The sequence below is a fragment of the Eleutherodactylus coqui genome, chromosome 2, assembly GCF_035609145.1.
Source record: "Eleutherodactylus coqui strain aEleCoq1 chromosome 2, aEleCoq1.hap1, whole genome shotgun sequence".
In the NCBI taxonomy this organism is placed as follows: domain Eukaryota; kingdom Metazoa; phylum Chordata; class Amphibia; order Anura; family Eleutherodactylidae; genus Eleutherodactylus; species Eleutherodactylus coqui.
In genome coordinates this window covers 217658313-217670705 of record NC_089838.1, presented here as the reverse complement: position 1 = coordinate 217670705, position 12393 = coordinate 217658313, and the positions used below count along the sequence as shown (strand labels likewise).

The 12393-nt window shown below is 45.3% G+C and overlaps 1 protein-coding gene across 1 annotated transcript in view; it reads left to right on the top strand.

Moving 5' to 3' along the window:
• The first annotated feature begins 4628 nt into the window (after positions 1–4628).
• The window catches only part of MTMR10 (myotubularin related protein 10), a 66131-nt gene continuing 58366 nt past the window's right edge, over positions 4629–12393 (top strand). Inside the window, exons 1-2 of the mRNA XM_066592491.1 lie at positions 4629–4879; positions 5133–5193. Of these exons, the coding sequence (XP_066448588.1) occupies positions 4823–4879; positions 5133–5193 (118 nt within the window). The 5' untranslated portion in view covers positions 4629–4822. The remainder of the gene's footprint in view (positions 4880–5132; positions 5194–12393) is intronic.

The following is a 12393-nucleotide window of genomic DNA, read 5'->3' as shown; positions in this document are numbered from 1 at the left end:
GAACAGCCGACAGCGGCCGCATGTCAGCGACTATGGCTATGCGTGTCAGTGCTGACATGAGTGTCATAGGTTCGCCATCACGGGTCTAGGTGCTCGCCCTAAGAAGAAAATATAGTGTTTCTGACCTACTTCCCTGAGGTGATGCAAGGTAAATTTTGATTCACGGCCTGATATTACATTCACCTGTGTAAAATTAGCTTTAGGCCCAATGTCCACGGACGGACGGTTTTCATTTGCAGGGCACCCGCGTTGGAAGATCAATAGAATCTGTCCATGTGGGAACCGTAGCAAAATGGAGCATGCTGCGATTTGTTTTCTGCACCGAAATTCCGCAGAACAAATCTGCATGATTTATTTCAGCTGCGGACGCCCATGCTTTCCTATGGGTGGCTTGAATTGTGGAAGTCAATGAAGGACCTATAATCTGCGGCCTGTCCGCAATTGACATAGCGGACGGGCCGCGAATTCCGCTAATGTTAATCTGTTTATGTATTCCCATGGTTAAATTTCTCATGGCCGTGTTTAAGAACGCAGCATGACCTATTTTCGTTCCTTTTTGCCTCAGTATTTGCATTCATTTGAATTATTTTCTATGGGTGGAATACAGATCAGTATTTTCCCAGTATAACATAAAAGCAATGACACCAAATTTAGAGACAATTACTATTAAACAGTTATGAAATACTGATGACATACAGTGCAATTGTAGTGGCCCAGAGTTAGGGCCCCCACAGCATTTGTTTGGCTAGCTCATGTGAACTGTCAATGTGTATCTGTCTGTGTTATTGTCGGTAAATGGCGGTGTGCGTGTCTGTCTGTTCGGGTTTCCAAGAGGTCAATGTCGAGTGTCTGTGTTACCAAACTTGGATGTGTCTGCAACCCTATCACCCTAGCCTGCTTTGTGTTGGGTCACTGGTGAGTGTTTTTTGGGGTGTGTGGCTAGAGTGGGCAGGTAAAAGTAGAGAGGGTAGAGAAAGAAGAGAAGAGCAGAGATGTAGTCAGAGGAGGGAAACACGTGGAGTTGGCTTAGGCCTCCACGAAGTCGTCCGGGCTGAGCTCAAGTCTGCCCCACCTGGAATGAGTTGTGACCCCTTCGAGGAAAGAGAAAAGGGACAGGAGCGGAGAGAAAGAGAGCCAGCGGAGAATTCTGTGAACTCTCCTGCTTCAAGTGAGACTTCAAGCCAGAGCAGACTCCACGTATTCAAGTTGGAGGATGTACCTGGCATGAGTGAATGTACGGCACATCAACTAGGTCAGCTGTTAGAGGGTCTGTACAACAGAACGAGCTTGTCTGGTTTTCCCTCCAATGCCCCGAGTACGTGTCCCGATATTCACCCTCAGATAACTGAGACTGATGGCTACAACGTCCCTGGGAAGCAAAGTTAACAAGTAAAGGTTTATTGGTGCCTGATAGGAAAACCTGTTAGAATTGTTGTTACCCAAGACTGCCGCAGCATGTATTGAAACCCAACTTTACAAGTGATAAGTAAACCGTGTGCCTCCGGTTCAAACAACGCTTTGACTACTGACTCTTTTTTTGTCCTGATGTTACGTCATACTCAGAGGCACTGGCGTCACAAAGAACTTCTGTTACTGTGGTCATCGACCATATTTGTGTGAGCTGTTAGCTGCATGGGCCCTCATTCCAGGAAGAGTAACAACCACTGTGACAGAGCCTGAATCAGAAGCGATCCCCTCAGGTTACACCTGCTAACTTCAGCCTGCTGCACAATCTCATCTGTAACAGGTCTGTATTATGGAAGAATTACAGTACGCTGGTCTGAAACTGGCCTAAGTCAGTGAGCAATAAGTACCTATCCATCCTCCGCAGGCGTCTCACCTCCTCGCGAGGTCAGTGTATTTAGTGGTTGTCTCAGTGTATGTATGGTGAATGTTGAGAGTGCTTGGGATGGAGAGGTCTATGATGTTATTATTATTGTGGGTGAGAATGTGTGTAAGGCTGGGATCACACAAACATGTTGGTATAGCGCATTCCACGCGCAAAATATGTTGTACCAATCTCCTATAGGCCGTCATGTTGCCACTCACACGACTTGTGTGAAATCCGCGTGCAAGAAAAATTGCAGCACATTCTATCTTGGCGAATATTACACACCGAGATAGTATATGTCATTGTGTACTGGCTACATGCTGCGCACGTATCTGCGCAAGATATGGTCGTGTAAGCCTGGCCTAAGTGGCTAAGTAACTGTCTCAGTGGTAGAAAACAGAGGGGGGTTACACACATATTCTCATTGGATCACCAATACTAGAAGGGTACCACAGGGGGCAGCATTGGTCCATATTCTCTTTAATATATTTATTAATGACCTGGTAGAAGGCTTGCACAGTAAAATATAAATATTTGCAGAAGATACAAAACTATGTAAAGAAATTAACACAAGAGAGGACAGAAGGAGATCGCAAGAGGATCTGGATAAGGGCTCCTGCGCACTTGCGTTTTTCTTGTGCGTTTTTTTCACGCGATTGTCAATGGGACTTTCTAATGTTAAAAACGCATCACAAGTTGGTGTTTTCCAATGTTTGTGCGATGCGTTTTTAACATTAGAAAGTCCCATTGACAATTGCGTGAAAAAAACGTGCAAGAAAAGTGCAAGTGTTCAGGAGCTCTAAGTTGGAGGTTTTATGCAGAAAGTGGTAAATGAGGTTGAACACTGTTAAATGTAAGGTTCTGCACATGGGCAGGAACTACATGTCATCATTACACACTAAATGGGAAACTCTGGGCATAACTGACATGGAAAAGGACTTGGGGGTTTAGTTAACTGTAAGCTTAATTGGAGCAACCAGTGTCAGGCAGCTGCTGCCATGGCAAATATGATGATGGGGTTCATCAAAAGAGGTGTGGGGGGACATGATGAGAACATTGTTCTTCCTCCTTACAAACCACTGGTCAGCCCACACATGGAATATTGTGTGCAGTTTGGGGCACTGGTACTAAAGGAGGACATATCAGAGCTTGAGTAGGTACAAAGGAGGGGAAACTAAAGTAATAAATGGAATGGGCGGACTACAATACCCAGAGAGGTTATCAAAATTGAGATTATTTAGTTTAGAAAAAAGACCACTGAGGGGGCGACCAGATAACTATGTGTAACTATATCAGGGGACAATACAGAGATCACTCCCATCATCTATTTATACCCAGGACTTTGACTGTGACTGTAACAAGGAGGCATCCTCTACGTCTAGAGGAAAGAAGGTTTCTACACCGACATATAAGGGTGTTCTTTACTGTAAGAGCAGTGAGGCTGTGGAAACCTTTGCCCGAGGACGTGATGATGGTGAACTCACTAAAAGACTCCGGACTTATTCACATGAATGCATTTGTGCTGAATATTACGTCTGCAAAGTTTGCACACGCAGTACAAAGTGAATAGAACTCATTGATTTCAGTAGGTTTGGCCACGTGCATTTTTTGTGTACGCATTTCTGTCGTGCCAAAAAAATGCAGCATGTTCTGTTTTTATGCGTAATGCGCAAAACAGTAGCACATATTAAACTTAATTGCCACAAAAGCATGCTTGCGTTTTTTTTCAGGAACGGTATCTGTTTCTTCTTAGGGAAAGCACCTAGAAGGTGAGTAAGAAGACTAATAAGGCCATCCATGCTCCTGTGGGAAATATGCAAATAAGGAAGATGGAAAAATACCTCTATAGTGCCACCTATTGGAAGTCAGTATTCCTGCAAGTCAATATGATATCTCTCCTCGCTCTCCCCCACCCCTCTCCATTAACTGTAAGCAGCAGTTGTTCAGTACTGAACGACTGCTGTTTACACTGAAACATGTATCATTCAGTTTTTAAGTGTGCTTAAACTGAACGACTGGACGATTCTTGGCCAGTCATTCAGTTTCTGCATGCTCCTACACGGGACAATTATCGTTCAAAACCCCGGGGTTTTGAACAACCAGAACGATAATCGTCCTGTGTAAAAAGGCCCTTAGAGTCTTTATACAAGCCTTATAACAATGACTAGGAATTGAAAAACCAAGAATTCCTTATTTGCATATTTCCCAGAGGAGCATGCATGGCCTTATAAGTCTCCTCACTCACCATTTATGTGCTCTCCCTAATGAGAAATTATACCCTTCCTGACCCACATCTATTGGCCTATCACTAGCCAAGCCAAAAACCTACTGCACCCTGATAAGAGGTAATCACCCCGAAACAGCTGTCTGTGTATGGATTCCTACTTGGTTTTCAATTCCCAGGCATTGTTATAAGGCTTGTTGGCATAGTAAGCAGCATCTATTTTTAATGCACTCCATTCATTTCAATGGCTGATGCAGTATTGAAAATAGAACATACAGCGTGCGGTATAAATGCTGCGTTAAATGTTTGTCTGTGAAGCCCCACTTAAATGAATGGCGCCTTAGTGCATCGTTTTTAGTGGTTTTGAGTTGGAAGCTGTAAAAATACGCCCGTGTGAGAGAGACCTATTAGTCGTATTAGCAGTGGTGATAGGTAAATATTTTATAACACAAGCAAAGATCAAATCAAATCTTTCAAGCTGTGATTGAAGCCAATTGCTGTTACCGGGGATGGCCACTAGATGGCGCTGCAGAGCAGCCTCCTGGATGGGTTTCTGCACATGTGCACAGACTGTGAAAAGAAAGGGACAGACTCACAGGAAATCAGCGAGAATGCAAATACAAAGTGCGTGTGGGAGTGAGACACTCGGAGGGCGAGGGAAATGTCTGGCCTGAGACACAACAAAAGCCAGCAGCCTCCCGCAGCCATGCAGCGGGCAGGATAAGCGGCTCCGCCAGGACGCGGCTCACACTTGTCTCGCCGGCAATATGTTCTCCATTAAACAGCCGAAGCCGACGTTCAGGTCGTATCTGCTGCCGCCGCAGGTATGTGATGGGGGAGCCTGCACTGGGCATGGGGTTATATCACTGGAGGGGGCTAATGGGGGGGTCTTACTGCTAGCCAAGTGCCACTACTGGGTTAAACTTTCTAATGACTTCCTATAAAAGCCTGCAGCGCTCCAGCTGTTGTCGGACTACAACTCCCAGCAGGCCCTGTTGGGCAATGTCGTGTCCCCCCATGCGCTGCGGATGACTCTGTGTGAACGGACGCCGCTCATGTTTCTCCCATGTTTTTCAGCATGAAGACAAACTCAGCCCAGAGATGAAAATTAAGAAGCTGAAACCAGTGCTGCTGCGAGGTAAGCGTGGACGGGCGCGCAACGCAGGGACGGACGGCGCGCAGTGTAGGGACGGACGGACGGGCGCGCAGCGACGGACGGGCGCGCAGTGTAGGGACGGACGGGCGCGCGGCGCTGGGTCAGGTGGAACGCTGGATTTCGACTTTGCTTGACAAGTAATTGGGACGCTGTCCACGGATACGTCAAAGTTGGGATCAGCCGGAGCCTGGAAGTTGTCACAGTGACATCATCGCATATGTTGATTAGGGCGTGGGATTTAATAGCGTATTACACGGTGAATGGCGGCAGTGAAAGTACATTGATTTATTCATGCTTGCGTCTAATACGCGCGTGAAAAAAAATGCAGAATGGTCTATCTTACTGCGTATGAGGGCAGAGATTCAAAAATATGATCACTCCTGCGCAATTTTTTTTGGCACAGTGCAAAAAATACTCCGCTGCGCAAATGCATTGCACAGGAGCGAGCGTTTTTGCACTCGTGTGAGAAAGCCCCATCACCGTAGGGACTTCCACTTTATTGCTCCGTTTTGGGGGGGGAAGGAAATTTGAATCCCAGCGCCCGACAGGTTCAGTCTCTGGCAGGAACCAACAGCAGCGGACGGACCCCACTGACTATAATGGGGTCTGCCTGCTTTCTGCCCAGCCGTTCGGCTTTTGGACAGAAGAAATAGCGTGCAGCGCTTTTTCTTCCGGTATTTCCTGCTGCCGCTGTGATGGAGCCTTCGGCCGGAGGGTCCGACGCGGATGTGAAACCGACATTATTGCTGCGGGCATTACCCAGTGGAAATGGATTTGGCCACCGTTTTTCTTGCGGATCTGCTGCAGGATTTAACCCTTGTATTCCCAGGGTTGAATTCCGCCGCTAAAATAGACAAACTGCAGATTTAGAATGTGCGGCTTTTTAAAAAAATGCTGCAGATTCCTTGCAGAAAATTTCTGCATCAAGTGAAGGAGACTTCTGAAATCCACAGTCATTACGCCATGTGTGAAGGCGGACTTATTTTGGGACCTTCACCTGTTGGGAGAAAGGTGGCTTCAGTGGCCCTCCTTCGGTGATTCCTCGAGTCCAAACTCTCCGTATAGTCCAGTGTCTGCACGGACCTTCCCAATGAAGTCTACGGCACTCTCACACTGGCGTCTTAAAAACCGATGTGTCTTAAACGTTGTTTTACAGCATTTTTAAATGGCGTTTTTTAATGCACCCCATCATTGCAATGGGTAATATGGGGCGTTAAAAACGCAGTAAAATAGAGCGGAGAGCGTTTGAAGATTGCGGTGTTAGAAACGCCGCATGTGAACGCTCGTCTGAGAAGACCTATTGGAAGCAATGGAGGCATTTCACAGCGTTTCAAACGTCGCACTAAACGTAAAAAAAGGCCCGTGTGAGAGTGACCGTACGAAGTTCAGAAAGATCCGAGGAAGCGGTATTTTCTGGGACACACTAAGGTGTGTGTGTATATATAATTAGTGTGTGTGTTTTTCTAAGGGCGGCTTCAGATGGGTGTATATCTAAATACTCTCGCTCCTGTGCAACCTTTTTGCACTATGAACCATAATATTTTGCGCGCAGGTCTGCACAAATACTGCGGTTATTTGCAGAAGCACCGCTTGTTCACTTGGCTGGGGGATTTAAATGCAAGAGTTTTGCGCATACCCGCGTATTCAAAATATAGCAAGTCCTTTATTTTGCCCCTTGGAGAACCGTATGCACAAAAAACAATTGAGAACGAACCCATTGAAATCAATGGGTTCTATTCTTGCCTTTTTTCCGCACAGGATTTTCCCACACGCAAAAGCGCTAAAACCCGCTGATCTAAAGGAGCCCTTAGCGTACGTTCACACCTGCGTTCGGTCACAATTCCGTTTGCTTCTGTTCTGTTTCTGGTTTTCCCGGAACAAATAGCGCTGCAGATGTTGGATTCGTATTTTACAGCGACCAGTGAGAATTTCACTGCTTTTATGGCTAATTACAAAGTTTTATGCCATAACTACTCATGCTGTAAAAATGATGCCCCAAACATCCTAAACCTGCTCCATTCATGCCAGCGTGCCTGTTTGCTACCATCTGCTGTAATGAAAGGCCCCCACTGTCTAGGAGATGCTTATACCAGGGCGGCTCATGCCATGGCTGATGAGCTGTCCGGAGTGGTGATGGATACATCTCCCTAGTGGGCTGTAGCAGTACGGACTGCAGGGTGCCATCAGGAATACATGGCACAGAGCTGAGTGACAGGTGGGTGCAGCGCTGGACAGTTTGTTACACTTGGCTACAACTTGCTTCTGATACAAAGTTTCCATTTAGAGTGAGAGTCTTGTTATGTAAACATAGTACATACAGAGGACATAGAACATATGCCAAGCATAGTACATCCTGCAGTGTAGTCTGGGGGTTTCACCATGTGGATGGAGACCCCCAGGCATTAGGTAATGGTCAGCATTAGTCAGTCCCCCGTCCCCATCCGTACTATAACCACACTACATGGTCTTCTGATGGGATGACTTGTATACAGCGGCATTGATACAATATGGGACAAAATATTAGTCCTGCAAACATAAACGCGACATTCATTGCACACCCTGATGATGTTACCAGAGGGAGAGTGCTGTGACTGCTTGATCCTGTCTGATATACTTTGGGTTTAAGGGCAAAAGCACATATGTGCATGCGCTAATGTGCTTGCCACCATGGAGCATATCAGCGCATGAACTTGGTCTTTACCATTCAAACCCGACGCTCTTGCACGCAAGTTAGATAGAAAAAAAAGTGTGAAGTTAGGGAAAATCCTCCTTTTTTTCACATGTAGCATTGATTCGTGGAAATGAAACCAGTGTTTTCGTTTCGTCCCGTTATGCGGCCGTTATTTTCACGGTCCCATAACAGGCTAAAACCTGCCCGTGTGTTTAAGCCCTTAGTAGCTCAACGTTTTCAGGAACTCTGTTTGCTGTTGCTGAATAGAAATATTTTCCTTCCTGTTACAAGCTGCAGTTATATGAAACCAGAAAGCACGTTGGGTCGCCTTTTGCGAAGAGCCCATGGCAGGAATCCAAGGCCGAAACTTAGATTTTGCAACACAAAACGCCACGTGTGAACGCAGCCTTATTCTTGGTTGTCTGCTGGATGAGGGCTCCTTCAGACAAGCTTATTTTTGCGCGTATAAAAATGCCATGCCTATTCATTTCATTCTGATTTCCCTTTTTGCTCTCGGTTCACGTTGGCACAAAAAAATAGGAGCTGCTCTATTTTGCACATTAGAGAGCCCCATAGAGTCCTATGGGAGATGAAGAAGTGGTGCCTGCGCAAATGTGCCCAGTATTTGTACAGGCATTCGTGCAAAATACACTCGTTCTCTGCACAAAAAATTTGAGCAGGAGCAAGCGTATCTCGGAATCCGCTGGCGTGTCTCTGCGCTGAGACTGTGTAGGACCAGCATCATAGCATGCGGTAAAGTATGCTCATATGTGCAAATTTAATGTTTACTTGTATGACCAAGTCACATATACACACAGTGTTTGACCCCAGGTGACTCTAGACTTTAGGGGCCTCCTTTACAGATCCTGTCCTTCCGAGATGAAAAATACCATTGTGTGCTTTTGGCGTGATGCACGCGGCACGACATTGTGGCTTTCGTTATAAGCCTTATTATAAATTAAGCCTGTAATAGGTTTCTGCCTGTATCATATAGCTGACATCTTGCCACTGTTTGTGTCTAAGCAAAACGTGACTTACACGGTTATTTACACATAAAACACTTACAGCAGATGTGTCAGCTGAATATACTCTATGGAAGGGCTTCTTCAGACAAGCACATGCGCAAATACGTTTGTGGCGACGGTGCATATTTGTACATGAACCTGTCAAGTCTACCCCCCCTTCACTCTTTACTCTTTAAACTTTGTGCTATTGCACATGGAAAAATCGTGCCAGAGATATAGGTCCGAGCCTATCTTTTCTCGCCCATCTTAAAAACTATGGGGCAATACCTAATTTTTTCCATAAATAGAAATAGTGCGTGAGAAACACCCCCGTAAAAATGTAACCATTGAAATCAATGGCTTCACTTTGTCACCTTTTCTGAGCGTGATTTTTCATTGCCGCAAAACGTTCCGAAAGCGCTGTCCTCTGTTGAAGCCCTACTGGCAACATATTACATCTACAGCTCTCTGTTCCTTTTAGCCAAAAAAGTTGTGCCGTCTGGTAACTAGGAGTGCTGAGGAGTTTGTGCCAGCTGTGGCTACCCGTGGCGGGGTTGTCATATGCTACCATTACACAGGAGAGCATATTCAGCGGACACCTCCACTTCAGTAACGCCACCGCTGATACTGCCACCATACTGGGCAGAAATGGAAGGACATTGTATCTTCTCACTGACTGCTTTATTACATGCCGGAGAGAACTTATTGTGTGACAGGAAAACAAATCGTGAAACCAAGCATGCGTACAGCAGATCGAGTGCCAAACCAATAACCGTAAAAGGGCTTAACGATCTGTTATACCGTCTATTGAAAGCCTCGTGTTCATAATGACAAGGAGCGCAAATTGCGGCTCGTAGGGTTTAACAGCGTTTCCTGATAAAATACAATTTGCTATAAATTATAATTTGTCCTACTGCTGGCAATTATCAATTCTCTTAAAATGAACCTACCAGACGGCAGCGTGGGGTGTAAGGGTGGGGCACGGAGCTTGCGAGAATACAGCTTTAATATGATTCGATGGTTTATTTTAATGCCAAATGTCATATAAATAGTTGTGCAAACCAATGGAGGGTAACAGATGTCAAAAAGTAAGAAATAAAATTGTGATCGGAACTTAGTTGCAAAGCTTGTAAATAAAGGCTTCAGTACCAATGTAGTGTAATGCTGAATTGCCCTGCTGTGTGCGTTAGTGCTGACGCATAACCAGTACTTCTAGATGGACACATGTGAGGGACCCCTAGACTAAGCAATGTTTGGGGATCCCTGTTTTGTGAAAGCAGAAAGAACTGCCCAAATAAAAGGGCTATAGAAGCACTAGTGCCATGCAGTGCCAGCCAGGGCACCACCAAGCTTGCCAAACAGAAGTTGGGACTTGTTGGGTTCCTCCCTGTGGTTTTCAAACCCCACAAACCTGGTTGTCACCACATGTGAGGTTTAGGTGATGTGGTGGTGTGAGCCCTTGGACACTTTCACTAATTGCTCTTCTATAGTCAATAGTATATATATATATATAATATATATATATATAATCGCTGCCTTTGCTTTCGGATCTCCTGCATGTCAGTGTTTCAGTAACCTCCTAAGATACTTTTCACAGTTGACACTTGAGAAAGCCCTTGATTTCTGGCCGTCCAGAGAGGCCACCGCAGAAGTGATCCTCTCTTACAATTGCCATTTTCCTTTGAGCGCATGTCATGTGAGAACACATCGCATGTGAAAGTATATTGTCTGCCTGCTCACAAAGTAATGTGCCACCTCCCATGGCTGTTACCGGGGCAGGCTGCAGGCATGCTGAATAGATGGCAGGTTTGGCTTTCACTCCATGCATTCTGGGAGTCTGCTGAGGAAGGCAATATGTGCCTGGAATGGTTAATAACCTGATGATGTCATGCTGCTGCTGCACAAGCTAGAAATCTCACCAACTTGTATACAGTTCCAGTTTTGGGTGTAACGCCTAAATATATCACCTTTTCTCAAAAATTATAGCCAAGTTCAAATGATGACTTCCAAGAGCCCTGTCCATAAATAGGTCTTATTTAATAGTTAACATACGTGCAAAAGTGGACAGATCTAGGAGCCGGCTTGCGTCGGTTTGATAAGAATGACTGTAATAACTCTTAGGTGATCTTCTCACATGAGTTTTGTAATGTGCACAAAAGTTGCACAAATATGAAAGCCACTCTTTGAATGAATTCATTAACACAAGCTATTCCCCTTCCTTGCAGCAAATCTGCGCTGAATATCCGTTGCATAAATTGACACGTTGTGGTTTTAAAATCCATACTGCTTGTCAATTTTGCTGCACATGCATTATTTCTTTCCCTGGCGGATCCACGTCTTACTCTTCAGACATCGATCCCCCGTAATAATCTGCGGTAGAAATTCAAGGCTTTATCTTGGAATTGTGCCGTGGCTTTAACTCCATTTGGTGTGGCAGACCTGCATGCGGCCACCCATCGTGGGGACATGGCAGTTCATTTCCATAATATGGATTTTAAAATCTGTACACGGAAAAATACAGACTGTATGTACGGCGGCACGGATACCCCGTGACGTCAGTGTGATGTATAAATGGCCCTGATATTCGTAAGGAGTCTGTGGCAATAAAACATTGCGTGAGGACAATCATGCGCTGATATATAGGACTTGGCGCAATGTGATGAAGAGCTACAGTAACGGAAACTTAACTAATAAAGTGCGACAGGTGTAAATATTTTCTATATCCTCCTACATCAAGGTACTCTTGGTTTATGATTGGGTGAATAGTAATTGAAGTGTAGTTTATAGCAATAGCGAGTGTGCCAATTCACCCTTTACAAAACCCTCACAGCTGCTGTTGGCACTATGTATGCGTTTCACAGCTGGCGCCCACAATGGCGGACCTTATACATGTAGTGGTTGCCATTTCTCAGATGACCTCTCGGAGGTGGTAATCTTTACCCCCCCTCCCTCCCCTCCTATATCTTTACATAAGACTACGTGGTTTTCAACACTTTGCATTAGTAGTTGGCACGTGGCTGGGGGTTTATATGCGGCTGTTTATCCCGTGACATGAATGTTCTTGCCGGCTCTTGAATTGTACATTAGTTTTGTCCGTGCGCTGCGTGCTGTTGTAATAATCACTGCTTCCACTGTGATAAGCTACAATGTGTGAAGATTAGCTGTCAGCGATACCCTAGCGAGTCTGATTCCTTCGCAAACACATGAACTTGTGAACCGGCCTATACTGGCAGAATTGTAGTAGAACTCTAGAAAACTCCAATTATTTATTGCTTTGACCTTCAGACCTTTAATAATTAAAGGGGTTGTCTGTCCTCTTTTCCTCTGATGACCTGTTCCAGAGGATAGGTTATCAGTCATTGATGGACGAGGGTCCGCTGCTGCTTGTCTAGTCCAGTGCAGCGGGTCTGACGTTGTCAAATGGGTAAATGAGCCACAAACACTGGTAAAATGGCGCAAACTTACAGAGAAGAACTTGAAGGCAAGAAAAATCATCTCTGTCTAGGT